At 40.9% G+C, this 15,557-nt stretch overlaps 1 protein-coding gene across 2 annotated transcripts in view; it reads right to left on the reverse strand.

Moving 5' to 3' along the window:
* LOC126198230 (rab5 GDP/GTP exchange factor) overlaps window positions 1-15,557 on the reverse strand; it is an 83,057-nt gene that overhangs the window by 51,816 nt on the left and 15,684 nt on the right. For both annotated transcript variants that reach the window (XM_049934705.1, XM_049934704.1), the window contains exon 6: window positions 14,480-14,577. In XM_049934705.1, the coding sequence (XP_049790662.1) occupies window positions 14,480-14,577 (98 nt within the window). The remainder of the gene's footprint in view (window positions 1-14,479; window positions 14,578-15,557) is intronic.

Genomic DNA, 15,557 nt, shown 5'->3' on the forward strand with positions numbered 1-15,557 from the left:
TGAAGACAAAATTGGACCAACTACGGTGTACACAGAGGTATTTAAGCAATAATTCTTCTCACATTCCATACTTGACTGGAACCCAAAAAAGTCCAAATCTCTGTTACAATCAAAAATACCCTCTGCCATGCATTTCATGGTGGTTTACAAAGTACAGATGTAGAGCTGAACACCATCTCCATCCAACCCTAGAATGTAAGCTGTTCTGTCGTGAAACTGAAATTTCGCAGCATGTTTGTATTCTCCCTATTCACCTAGTTGTGTCAGCAGGCATTCAACTTTCATCAGTGGGTGCTGGTGTTGGCATACTGGCACAGGCAGCACTATGTCGAACCTCGCTGTAGTGTGTGACACAGCTGTGGGAAATCTGGCACATGACGAGAACATAGCAACAACATGAAGCCAGTGACGTCCCCGATGATTAGGAGAGGGGGTTGTTGCGGCTGAAGAAGGTTGTGCAGGAGCAACAGGGAGGGAAGTGCCCCTCACCATCAAGGGAGCAGGTGGAGTCTGACCGCTCTGAGAGCCAACTGTATGCTGCAGAACGGAAGATTGAAGAACCGTTGTCGTAGTGGTGGCATTGGTTGACGTCATATGCACAGGATGTAGCCTCTCAAATTTTCTCTTAGCCTCAGTGAGTCGGTCCAGGGTCTTGTATTCCATTATTTTTCTTTCTTTTTGGAGACTCCTGCATTCTGGCGAGCAAGGCGAATGGTGCTCTCCACAGTTGACACAGATTGGAGGCGGGGCACAGGGAGTATTGGGATGTGCAGGATGTCCAGAATCCCAACAGGTGACGCTGGAAGTACAGCGGGAAGACATATGCCCGAACTTCCAGCACTAAAAGCACCGCATTGGGAGAGGGATATGTGGCTTTATGTCACAGCGGCAGAGAATCACCTTGACCTTCTCAGGCCAAGATGAAGGCACCGGTGGCTACCTGATTATCCCTCGGATCCTGGTGGACACACCAGACAAAATGGACACCTCGCCGCTCTAAATTGGCGCGCAGTTCATCGTCAGACCACGAAAGAAGGTCCCTGTGAAATATGATATCCTGGACCACATTTAAGCTCTTATGGTGCGTGATGGAAACAGAGACATCGCCCAGTTTGCACAGGCAAATAGTGCCCATGACTGGGCAGAGGATGCTGTTTTGATCAAGACTGATCATGACTGCATTTTGGACAAGCCCTCCACCTCCCCAAACTTGTCCTCTAAATGCCCCACAAAAACTGAGGTTTCATTGACAAGAAAGATTCCCCATCAACTCTTGTACATACGAAGTACCGGGTTGAATAAGCTTCACTGCCATCCTTACCCCAGTGTTCCTCCCATGGTGAAGCCGGGGTCGTATTCCTTAGCATTGAAGTTAGACCTTGACTTGTTAGAGACTCCTGGTGCTTGACCACCAGCAAGAGATGATGTACTACGCTTCATGGCGTGTCATCTATCCTGATGCCACCCACTCCAACCAGGGGATCACCACCACACGGGTGCCACCCAACCGCAGCAAAGGCCACCTGGGAGGATAGCCATTGCCGGGAATCCCGATGACCCAGGGTGACTGTCATTTACTCCTTGGCATACATACGGCCGAGGCATCAGCAGAGTGACCCCTGTGTAGTCAGGGGGCTACAACCAACAGGGTACATGGCGGGCCCCACCACAACAGACTGGCTACTGTGCTGGATATAAGGAGCAAACGAGCTAAGAAGTCCATTATCGTCAACAGTGCAGAAAGCTATACTGCACAGAGGATGGAGGAAAATGCACCCAGGAGGGTGACCTCACTGGAGAATGAGCGGAAGTGCAGATCCACATTGACGAAGGATGCAACAGGTCTCAGCGCATGATGGACATTATGCACCATGTAAGGCCAATTCCCCAATTGGCTCATTCTTTGTGAAAATTTTGAAAAATGGAGGTCAACACTGCAGGGGACAATTACATAAATGCCAAAACGCGTGAGACGACTCCTAGTCACCTCTTACGACAGGCAGGAATACCTCAGAACTATTCTAACCCCTGGACCTGCAGGGGAGGGGGGGGGGGGGCACTTCAGTGGAGTGGATAGTTAGCCTACAACTGTGAAACAAGACAGATCCTGGAGAAGCAGACAGTGCTGTGGAGCAGCAGAGTAGTGCAACGGTCAACAGGTGGCATGGCCGGTTGTCACGTGGACATCATATGGCTAGGGCAGCAGATGGCATTTCCTCCATTTGTGCAGGAGATGCGGCAGCTAGGAGCAGGGAGGAATTGCAAAGAGTGTTTCCTTTACGATGATTCTAAAGCAGGGCATGCGTGACACACCATTGAGTGTGTCCACTACCACTACTTCACATGTGCTGGCATTAGTGTGTGACAGTGATCTGCACCTGTATTAGTAGACAAGTACTTATGCAGTGGTACTTGAAAAGGCATGGCAAGGCTATGGTGCACTCTGATTGCGTTATAATTGTAACTGAATGAAAAAGGCACAGGGCGGCCGTGGAGTGTCTAACAGTGTCAGAGATAAACTGTGTAATTGTGCCACTGGTTAATACTTGATTGTAGGCTAGCTTGTTGTGTCCGTGTTAATTGTGTTGCCTGTCTGGTGTGTGGTTAAGGGTTGGTTATTTGGGGGAAGAGATCAAACTGTGAGGTCATCGGTCTCATAGGATTAGGGAAGGACAGGGAAGGAAGTCGGCCGTGCCCTTTCAAATGAACCATCCAGGCATTTGCCTGGAGTGATTTAGGTAAATCACAGAAAACCTAAATCAGGATGGCCGGACGCTGTGGTTAAGGTGTTGGTTGTAGTAGGGTGATGCATTTTCTGATGGGTTAGCATTGTTGTGCAGTATTACTTCTGTGTCCTTTTAAAGTTAGTTTCTGTGGACTGAAAACATATTTGTTATGAATGACATGCATATATATATATATATATATATATATATATATATATATATATATATATATATATATATATATATATACACACTCCTGGAAATTGAAATAAGAACACCGTGAATTCATTGTCCCAGGAAGGGGAAACTTTATTGACACATTCCTGGGGTCAGATACATCACATGATCACACTGACAGAACCACAGGCACATAGACACAGGCAACAGAGCATGCACAATGTTGGCACTAGTACAGTGTATATCCACCTTTCGCAGCAATGCAGGCTGCTATTCTCCCATGGAGACGATCGTAGAGATGCCGGATGTAGTCCTGTGGAACGGCTTGCCATGCCATTTCCACCTGGCGCCTCAGTTGGACCAGCGTTCGTGCTGGACGTGCAGACCGCGTGAGACGACGCTTCATCCAGTCCCAAACATGCTCAATGGGGGACAGATCCGGAGATCTTGCTGGCCAGGGTAGTTGACTTACACCTTCTAGAGCACGTTGGGTGGCACGGGATACATGCGGACGTGCATTGTCCTGTTGGAACAGCAAGTTCCCTTGCCGGTCTAGGAATGGTAGAACGATGGGTTCGATGACGGTTTGGATGTACCGTGCACTATTCAGTGTCCCCTCGACGATCACCAGTGGTGTACGGCCAGTGTAGGAGATCGCTCCCCACACCATGATGCCGGGTGTTGGCCCTGTGTGCCTCGGTCGTATGCAGTCCTGATTGTGGCGCTCACCTGCACGGCGCCAAACACGCATACGACCATCATTGGCACCAAGGCAGAAGCGACTCTCATCGCTGAAGACGACACGTCTCCATTCGTCCCTCCATTCACGCCTGTCGCGACACCACTGGAGGCGGGCTGCACGATGTTGGGGCGTGAGCGGAAGACGGCCTAACGGTGTGCGGGACCGTAGCCCAGCTTCATGGAGACGGTTGCGAATGGTCCTCGCCGATACCCCAGGAGCAAAAGTGTCCCTAATTTGCTGGGAAGTGGCGGTGCGGTCCCCTACGGCACTGCGTAGGATCCTACGGTCTTGGCGTGCATCCGTGCGTCGCTGCGGTCCGGTCCCAGGTCGACGGGCACGTGCACCTTCCGCCGACCACTGGCGACAACATCGATGTACTGTGGAGACCTCACGCCCCACGTGTTGAGCAATTCGGCGGTACGTCCACCCGGCCTCCCGCATGCCCACTATACGCCCTCGCTCAAAGTCCGTCAACTGCACATACGGTTCACGTCCACGCTGTCGCGGCATGCTACCAGTGTTAAAGGCTGCGATGGAGCTCCGTATGCCACGGCAAACTGGCTGACACTGACGGCGGTGGTGCACAAATGCTGCGCAGCTAGCGCCATTCGACGGCCAACACCGCGGTTCCTGGTGTGTCCGCTGTGCCGTGCATGTGATCATTGCTTGTACAGCCCTCTCGCAGTGTCCGGAGCAAGTATGGTGGGTCTGACACACCGGTGTCAATGTGTTCTTTTTTCCATTTCCAGGAGTGTATATATATATATATATATATATATATATATATATATATATATATATATATATATATATATATATATATATGTATGTTAGGTTAAGTACTATTCTATGTTCTTAGTGTCACCTTTGAATATTTTATTATTTTATTACAGTAGGGCAGGTGTTTGGTTAATGTTTCATTTGAAGTTAATTGATGTGAAAACTGAAAGCATGTGTTTGCCTTGTTTATTTCTGTAAGCACTCTGGCACAGGAAATTATTGTTAATAAAACCAAATAGTTGGTGTTTGTCAAAGACACACAACCCTTAGCCAAAGACCACTCCCACTGAAATCCTGCACCACAGTTTGATATCCTTGATGAATGCTATGCTCAAAATTAAGCTACCTTCTGGAACAAACTGACACAGGCTGCATACAGTAAATGTTTCAGCATTGGACTGGTATGCAATGAGTGTAGGAGCAGCCATAGTACTTTTGTTACTGTTTGTGTAATCCTTTCAGAATTTGCTTACTGAAGAGCTGCTCCACTGATGATTTCTAGCAGTCACTACTAATGTAACACTGACTCAAGATTGATCCAGTTTCAGTGTAACATCCCCCACGAACACAATAAAACGTATTTCTGAGATGAAGCTAAGATAGGTGAAGTCCTTATTGCAACTTTTGACTTCACAAAATACTTATTCTTGACCATCTACTGTGACTGCACAGATTCAATAGTTCAAATATCAACCTTTTCATAAATCTCAGCACGCTGTGGTTGTCACAGATCTGACTACAAATGTACGTAAAACATGCAGGCTATGGGTCAAATAATGTACATGACAGAATAAACCTTGATTTATTGTATAAGTGAGAATAACTAAACAAGAACACAGAGCATAGAGTTAATAGTTCACTTTTTTTTGCATTCACATGAAATTATACTGAATGACACAGAAACCTACTATTCCCTGGATTCCATAGATAAAAACTGATTGTTCCACATTTAAGAGCTTGAGTGGCAGCAGTGTTTACCAACTACCAATGAGACTGATAGACAAATTTATTACACTGGCCACTTACATTTTTGCAAACCTTACGATAGGAAGTTATAAGTAACTCAGTAAAATAATGGAGGGGAAGAACTGAAGAAAATATGAGAGCTGCATGACACAACATACTGACAACTTTTGTAATAAAAGAGGTCTCCTCACAAACCAAAACAATATGAAATGTGGTACCATTTTCAGTGAGTTAGGTCATGTATTGGATACTGAAGTACAGTTCTGTACACTCACATGTCAGCAGACATGAGAATACTATCTGATATATATTCTTACAGAGTTTGTAATGTTCAGTTATCTAATCTTGTGTGTTGATAAAAGAAAGAAATGCCTCTGATGTCTAGTAATTGCAAACAAGTTTGCAACCATCTACTTATCTCAAGATATTATACTGAGAAGCAATTTAACTGTGGCAAATACTCGATTCACTTCACCAGTGTTGAAAAGTCAACCAAATTATTACAGAATACAAACATACTAAACTGATATAAATTAGCTTAAAAATTTATGTATTTTTAAGGAGTTATTACCTTTTGACAATTTATCTTTCAGTGAAAAGTTTTAGAGGACAGAGTACACACAAAGCATTTTAGGTTACGTCAAAACTGCTGAGTTGGGATACAGCCACAAATGAAAAAATCATATGGTGAGAGGTCAGGTGAACATGGAGGTCAATGGAAAAGGCCTCTCTCGTACTGACCATTACGACCATTATCCTAGCGGAATAAAATTTTTAAACAAAGATGAATGTTCTATGAGCATTAACATGAATCTCAAAATATAAAAAGATAGATGTAATACTTTGTAATTATAGTCTTGATTAACAATCTTTCATAAAATATTAGTAACTAAGAATTTTTCTTTGCAATGGGAAAATCCATGATGGAATGTAACAATATTATGAGAAGGAAAGGTGCTACTCACCATATAGTGGAGATGCTGAGTCACAGATAGGCACAACAAAAAGACTTTCACAATTAAAGCTTTCGGCCACTGGGCTTCTTCAACAATAGACACACACACACACACACACACACACACACACACACACACACACACACACAAAAGCAAATGCAACTCACACACACGGCTGCTGTCAAGTGTGTGGTTTCAGTTGCCTGAGACTGCAGCCGTGTGTGTGAGTTGTGTTTGCTTGAGTGTGTATGTTTGTGTATGCGTATGTGTGTTTATTGTTGATGAGGGCCTATGGCTGAAAGCTTTAATTCAGGGTGTATACGTGGATAAAGAAAAAAAATTCCCGGATTTCTCCCGGATTTACCGGTTAAAAATACACTTTCTCCCGGGTGAAAACATTCTTTTTCCCTGTTAACTGACAGTATATTTTCTCTCGGAACTGTATTACTTATCAGTCCTTTGAATGATTATGGTTTTATACACGGGAGTAGAATTTCCGGTGCTTTATAAAACTAAACACAGGGGGAAAACACGCGTTTTGGAAAGATCTTTGATGTGCAGCAACATATACGCTGCATATTTTCGTATTACAAAAGTATAAATTCGAATTCCACCAAACACCGCATGTTGCTTTCCGAAGCATTGAAATCGAGATTTCTATGCGATTTTGTAAGCCGTTCGTAGCTCATGTCACATGATCTCGCCAGCCGATGACAGCAGATATTCAGAGCATAGGACACGTGATGTAGTCAGCCAACAGCAACATCACTGTTAAGTAGCACGAACACACAAACAGGGAAAGTTAATAGCTTAAATTAATATACATGGTGTTGCTACAAGAAAAGCAATGCTTTCACATATAATATTGGTCTGTAAGATTAATACACTGCAAGAGAAGCTAAGCTTTCACATACAGTGTCGGTCTTTTATGCTCGTATTACAATTTAAGATATATCACACAAATGTGATCGTAAAAGTTTTAATAACGACTTAAATGTCTGATCTTCTGGGCTCGAAATTCTTCTAAATGGCTCGTCATGAAACAGTTGATTTTTAAATGAGAGTGAAACGCTCTGTGGGTTAAGAAATTCATCGCACATAGCTCCATTGTAACTGACAGAATGGTACTTTGATGGTAACGCTTTTCAAACCACCATTCGGAATATTTTCCCATGACCTGTTAGAAATAGGTTCGTTTCCGCAGTTGCCAGACAGCGCCAGATGACAGACGTCACCGCGCTTGCGCAGCTACGATGTCGCAGGGAGCCTGTATGTTCGTACGTATAAAACATTAAAATATCGTGCTTTATGTCATAGAAGAAACAAGATATCAGAGGATACTCCAAGAGCATCGGAATTTCGAGACCCATACTAAAATGTGCACATTTAAAGTGCACATTTGTATGTCCATATTTCCAGTTAAGTAGGCCACGACCTGATATTAAGCTTTTCAATGTGGTTTTCGGGATGTAAATTTTCTTGGAGTACCAGTAGTGTGTTATCTCATGATTGGTTCTTTATTACGGCACACTGCCATACGTGCTGGAAGCTGGAAGCTGAAAACGTGCACTTGAAATGCAGCGAACAGTGTGTGGAATTAAAAAGAAAATTTCTTTAGCAAACCGACAAAAATAACTTCATTGTTCCGCAAAGCAATTAATGCTTGACTGTCAGAAAGGTGGAAATCAGAAATCTGTTTTGTTTTCATTTGACGTGAGAGCAGTAAACGAAGAGGAAACAGCAAAATCACTAAATGCAAACAAGGGTCACGTGGAGACTACCCACTACCCCACTGTAACTCAAACTGCTCTGCGCATCAGCCCCGGATCTACGATATTTCCGATCCGGTGCAATAATCTGCCACTCCCTCGAGCATATGAGATAGGACGTCAAAAATTATAAAAAATCGAATTTTCAAAAATATGTTCATTTTGTAGCGCACATCTTTCTGAAGAGTCTGATGCATAAAACATGTGTTCGAGGAAATGTAAGACATGTTATTTGGTCGTAAGAGTGTCAAAGGACAGTGCCTTGCCTCCTCACACAGCATTCTTCTATCGCGCATCACTGTACTTCGCTCTGTGAAACTGAAACGTGTATATTTTGTAAAGGATGCCATCAAACCATATTCAGGACAGTGGAAATTAAAATGTCCTGTGGTGCCTCTCCTGTTTACAGACGGCCGGTTTGACATCCTGTTCCTCTTTTTTCAAACAAAGAACTCTTCAGAAAATTTGCACTCTTTATTCCCTATCAGCTAACAACTTGCTGCTTTGTGTGACATAAAATTAAATATACGATACATAAACCCAGTAAAGACATGAGAACAGCAAGACAATACACATTGCTTCAATCCTTAGCTCCTAGAATTTTTTTCTCTCTAATCTTCCTACAGCTTTACATGGCGTGCTTTCCTTTCTGCGAAAGAATCTATTACCTCATCAAAGTTCGTCAAATGTTTTGCTACATGAAAAGTCAAAATGTCGTTGTCTAATACTGAAAAAGCTGTTAATGCAAATAGGACCCAAGACTGGTGTGGTTTCTCGATCTGGTTACATCTACTTTGTCACTCTCTGCTAGATAAAACAAAATAGGCCTTTCTCATACTGCAACTACTGTCATACACACCAAATAAACGAGACTGTTTTGGCACAAAAGGTCTTTTTTGTAACGACAGAATATAATTCACAAAGTACCAATATCAAATGCCTATTAGACCTACTACAAGCAAAAAGCCTTACGTTAGGAAATAGTTTCACACTTCATTCATGCGCTCCAGTTTCTCAAGTATAAGATCGAAAAGTACTAGCACGAAATTTGTATACAAACTTGGAATCGTCATATTGTTCCATAATTTATGTGATGTCCCAGTTTCTTCTCCTTCCTCGTTATAACAAACAGTCTTGTTATCAGTAATTCTGAAACTATTCCTGCCAACGTCAAAGCTTATTTGCACTATTTGCACATTAACTCCACTAACTCTGCCAGAATCGCCGGTTTAGCTATCCCGCAATTATTCTACGGTTAGGCATTGCTACATGTTCGTACAACGCGTTTTCCGCGCTTCTTCCAGAATAGAATTTAAAGTGGCTGCTAGCCGGGGACTGTACAACTAGCCCTCACTAATATAGCGATCTGGCTAAAAATTTTCTGTCAAAATTTCATTTTCTTAGATACACCGAGAAGGTAATACGTAATCTTTCTTACCTGTTATTCGATTATTTCCACTCCTTTAGTCTGAATCTATGGATTTAGCTAGTAATTATAACAACGCTCATCTTTCGCAAACCCAATCAACCACACAATCACACAGCGGTTGTCATTCATCCTTTCGGCCTTACTCCGCTCAGCTCGTATAGCCCCTTTTGTCTGTAGGAAAGTTTGTTTCTACATGTGACGAGGATTCACGCATTCACAAATCAACTTACAATTGATTCAAAAATCAACTTAGAATGTGTTCAAAAATGTTCAAAAACCGACAGGGATGTGTTTCAAAGTCATATGAATAATCGATAGACTAACGTGCGCTGGATGCTAGTAGCTTTGTGAAACAAGGTTTTTCCCCTCAATAGTATGAATTTGCACCCCACCCCCGTCCTCGAACTGGGCCTGCTGCGCATGCAAGAATCTGGCAGCTTGGGCGCTCCAGTAAAATTTTTCCCTGTAGCATCTAGCTGCTTGCTGCGACTGCTTACACAGCCAAAAGCCACATTTCTGTAGCCAGAAGCGGGAGAAGGTACTACTCAACTGCGCATGCGCATGATCCCGCTCGTAACTGCTAAAACGAATCTAATGTAAACAGTTGTGACGCCATGTTCATCGGAGGCAATTTGTTGTTACGGCCTTTGACACATTTTGCTGTTGGCAGACGCTTGTATGAGCACTGTGTTTTGTTGCTGTATATGGCGCATTTCCTTTGCAATTTAAGTTTTATTTTCGTTTTTTCTCTCGTTCATGTTTTATTGTTGCAGTATTATTCTGAAATAGCGGTATACAGTAATTTCCTTTGTTAGAGTATTGGTTCTTGCCAGTCAAAATTACAAAAATTTAACTGAAAACAAAAACAATGAAAACTTCCCAGAATTCTAAAAAATTCCTGGGTTTTTCCCGGTTTTCTCCCAGATGAAAAAATTCCCAGGTTTTTCCCGGATCTCCCGGTTGTCCTTGGTCATATACACCCTGTAATTGTGAAAGTCTTTTTATTGTGTGTATCTGTGACTCAGCATCTCCGCTATATGGTAACAACTTCCCTTCTCATAATATTGTGACAATTAGGTATGTTAATTAGCATGTATTTGATTCATTTCATATTTAAATGAGATAGGTAATCAAACTGAACAGAAAAAAAGATTGAAACAAGACTCAATCTAGTGATTACAAGTCTTGTGCACTTTATGTATTCAACCCTTCACAATAATGCTTGTAGAATATGTATTTTTGTTTAAAAATTTAATTCCACCAGGCTTCCATGAGTGAACACTCTAGTACAGAGTCCTATTTTAGCATACTAAACATGGTTGGAAAACTTTAAAAATTCTTTCAAAAATAGGCTAAGGTGCACTGAACTGCTTTGGGAGAGGTATATTTGAGTTCTGAACTGCACATACCATAAATGTAAAAAATTACAAGAATCTCATTGCCGGGTGGTCCCTTCGTTGCATGAAAAGTTGCCTCTTCAACACCGTACGATCATAACACTACAGTTGCATAGTTATAACATTAGCCACAATCATCTGAGTTTAAAGCATGTACTTAATGTAACCAGTAAAGACACATGTGTCAACATTTTCTTAAAATGTTTCACACTGCCATCTTTGGCAACTGAAGTTCAAGACTTCCGTGCCAAACAGACTTATTAGGACTACAAAGATAAGATCCTCTGACATGGTTAACTTTCTCTTCGGATACTTTCAGTCGTCCCATGCTTTGCCCTTTACACACACATCTGACTGTTTCATACGACTAAGGCACTGGAAAATGTTTTCGCAACACAGAGGATAAAAAAATTTAAACAAAATGCATGCTGAACTGTAATTACAGATTCACTCTCAGCAAACTGCAGAACACAAAACACTGTAAACTCATGAGTCGCCATTTTGCAAATTATGTGCTGCAAGCACGAAGAGAACAAAGCAGAGTACCGCGTACACTTATCTAATTGTGTCCTTGAATCAACACTCTACAATCCTTACAGTTGATACAAGCATAGTTTATAATGGGTCATTCTTTTAAGGACACCCTTTTTTCCCATTCCGTGACGTCATAGATTAGCATGTAGAGCAATTTAAAGACATCAGTCACCCTGGCCAAAGAAAGCCAGTAATCTATACCACAGATGCAAACCTTAAGCTAACATTACGGTTTAGTTCAGTGCGGAGCGAAGAAGCCATATTACTAAAGAAATACATAAAAGAATTAAATATGTAAGATGAAGACAGAAGTGCAAATCCTTCCACATGTGGTGGGATGCCTGGAATGCAGTTTAAAATAGACATCACAATAGTTGGCAAATGTGCTACCAGGAAGATCAGAATCTGGAAAGTTAAAAAAGGCCTCACCATGAATGATGATAATGTTCTAATCTCTACAGTTGATTTCTGTAGAAATGAACTTCGGAGATAATAATGCATTAAACACATTAAAGACACAATACAAGACAAGGAAAGCTGATTGGAAACATCTAAGGAGTATATTCGACTGTCTGGACACAGTGGAAATAGATGGCAATGGGGACACAAAAGCTGAAGACCTTATCACTGTAATACAAGAGACCATTAAAAGTGCAATATTAGCCATAAAACAAATGAGTCAGGGTTCACAATTACCACAGAACAATGGTGTCCAAAGACTGAGAATACAAATCATTACCAGAAAGGCCGAACTGTGGAAGAAAGAGCTCACAGACTGGGCAGATACATAGACCTTAAGCAGCTATTTAAAGACCACCCGCTGCAGGCAAAAATGGAGAGCTGTAAATGATTCTTGGCACCGAATGTATATCTTGACCCATTTGGAACACCACATCAAATTGTCTGTAAACAGGTAAAATCACAGACAAAGTTATCAACTTTGAAGTGAGCAGATGGCAGCATGACAAATTGGTGGCAATATACAAAATTACTGATGCAGATACACTTTCCAGATGACACTGCAGAGGAAGATAAAGAACTGTGTAATACAAGAAAGGAAGCATATGGTGAAATGGGACAGATTTTCCATTTTCAGTATAGGGTGTCAGGAAAAACACCCAGGAACTGAAAAGGAATAAATCACTCACCCTGATGGAAATCCTACTGAAGTTTTACATGCTCCTCATATGCACCTAAGTTTATGTTAGTGTTAACTCTATAACATTGTGTTTACTGTGCGGAAGAATATCAAACACTGGGAAGAAAACCAAATGTGATTATCTTGCAAAGGGTGAAGAGTGATGTCCCCTAGCTCCAAAGTCCTAGATCAACTTGCTTTCCCAATACCTTAGAGAAACTGCTGAAGAAAATGCTGTGCAGTGCAGTACAGGAGAAAAGACTTCATGGAATCAACTCCACACAACATGAGTTCACAAGTGTGAAGTCAACAGGAGGCACTGTGAATGCTCTGCATAAATACATTATAATCATAATGGTAGATATCATAAGGGCATTCGATCACTTGGAAAGCATTCTTTGACTGCCTGTGGGTCTCTGACTGTCCATGACTGGTATACAATCATTCTAATAAATACTGCTTAAATACAGAAGCAACTCTGTGGTGCCCAGGAGAGACACTTACAAAAGAAATTTCAAATGATTGCTCACTGGGATCCATAAGTCTTCTGGGATCTGAACACTAACAAGTAACAAAACAACTGAAAGAAGACAATGCAGTTGTAGGAGTAGTGGCTTACGTCAATGATATAATAGTTATCAAGGGAAGTTCCAGAAGTAACATGGAAGAAGGATGTAACACAGCTCTTCCAGAATTATTTCATACGTGCCAAGGAGTTAAAATTATCTTTCGCACCCAAAAAGACCAAGTACATGTTACAAAAAAAGAGGAGCTTTGAAATGGCTTATCCAGCTAGTTACAGGGGGACCTACAGTTTAACATGGATTCCAAAGCAAGGTGCAACCTAGCACTTTCTACTTCAACAAACACTGCCAGAAATGAAAGACATGATAAGTGACAGATAAATATCATTGGATTGACTAAACATAGCACCCGAGACTTTTGAATTTGTAGTATGGCACTTTACCATAGAGCCATACTATTAACTTTTAAATAACATAAAATAAAACAAGTGTTAATTGAGTGTAGATTTTGACTGTGACTCAGAGTGCTTGATTAATAGATCCCAATAGAGAAACATGAAGCTCATCAATGAATCTGACATAGCCTGAGAGAACAGTTTCAAGCAGGATGTGACCTCCCACCACCAAATAATATACTTCAGTGTATATTTACTCAAGCTTAGAAATCAGTTTCAACATTATAACCACGTTTCACAAAAAAATACGATACGATTCTAAGTTTATGTAACACCATGTATCCAGTATGCGCATCTTCCACTGAAAGCTCTTTGATTAAGTGTGATTGCCAAGCTGCAACACAATGCCAAGATGTGAAATAAGTTTTTAAGTTTTCATATAGAAAGTAAAGCTTTGCCCAGAAACTATCTAAATAAATGAATGTAAATTTGGATTCTTTAGATAGAAATATTTTTAGAGAGACAATGGATGATATAAAGTCCATCAATATTTTAGTCCTTCCCCTCTGCCACTTCTAAACTGACGTGCCTGACAAGATTTTGCATGCACATACAAAACAGGCAATACAATGAACATTTGGGACATAAGAAATAACTGTGATTAACTTACAGCTAACCACAAGCACCCATCTCACTGGAACAGCAAATAACATAGTTATTTTAATCAAGCATAAAATTTATATCATGAATCAGCTGCTCACATACTACAAAATTCTCCAGTTATGTCGGTGCACATTATTCAACAGATTTCCTGAAGCACTGCGCACTTCATATATAATTATTCCATATTCAGATGCAAGTCTATCAGTTTACAGTATTCTAAAGAACTTTATACACAACCTGTAATTGAAACTTTTGAAACATAATTAACGAAAACTATCTTTACCTGTGATAGCAGTGTACACAAGATCACGAACTTCTAAATTTGTTTCATCAATTCTGCAGTCCAAATGTTTAGCACTAACCCAACTCAGTTGCCGTATCCTACAAACAAATAAATGCTATTTATTCCATAATCACTTCTAACCATACAAATACTGACACAGCAATAATACCCATGACTTTAACATAAAACCAGTAATAGCTTCTCTTCAGTGTCTGATGGTGGGTGCAAACAATAACACATCTTCAGTTCAATGGAAACCAATATGGAAAAAAGAAAACAGTAGCTGAAGGTACATATGTGAGAGCACTAAACTGGTTTGTATGCCCAGAGTAAAATGACTGAACAAAACGTTCACTGTGATATTACGTTTGACAGCAGTACTACGGTTGAATAAACTCGTCTACATTTCAAATTAATCATTATTGACTGAGTTACTCCTGGGAACAAATTATGAAGTACGAAAATTTTACAACACCTCATAAGTAGAAAAACATGTTTTTTTTTTAATTAATATAAATCTTTTTAAGCACCAGACTTTTATAAAATACATCCTCTAAACCAAAAAAGAAATCAACAACAGTTCTTGTTATCTAGTCCAAGGGAGGTAAAAAATGTTTAGCTATATAAGAAGGTCACACATCCAGACAATTTTGACAACACTTACTGGTTCCAATCACACTAGACATTTCACCGAGTTACAGATGAACATCCTTTAGAACAAGATTAGGTTAACCTTTTATTTTTCTTGTGTTCATTTGATGAGGTAGCGTACACATGAAATCTCCATTTCAAATAAAATTTTGATTGGTAATGCACATTCCACGTCAACATGCAAAACACAAAAGACAAAGATAATAGGAGCAAGAGGCTTGAGGCGACGCCTAGAAAATTAGATGAAAGACAATAGAACAGTTCGTGAAAGAATGGAAAATCCAGGATGGAATAATGACAGTATTATGAAAAGGATAGTTGCTGCTCACCATACAATGGAGATGCTGAGTCACAGATACGAACAACAAAAAGACTGTAACAAAATAAGCTTTTGGTCAACAAGGCCTCTGTCAAAAATAGACAACAG

The sequence above is a fragment of the Schistocerca nitens genome, chromosome 1 (genome assembly GCF_023898315.1).
Source record: "Schistocerca nitens isolate TAMUIC-IGC-003100 chromosome 1, iqSchNite1.1, whole genome shotgun sequence".
NCBI lineage: Eukaryota > Metazoa > Arthropoda > Insecta > Orthoptera > Acrididae > Schistocerca > Schistocerca nitens.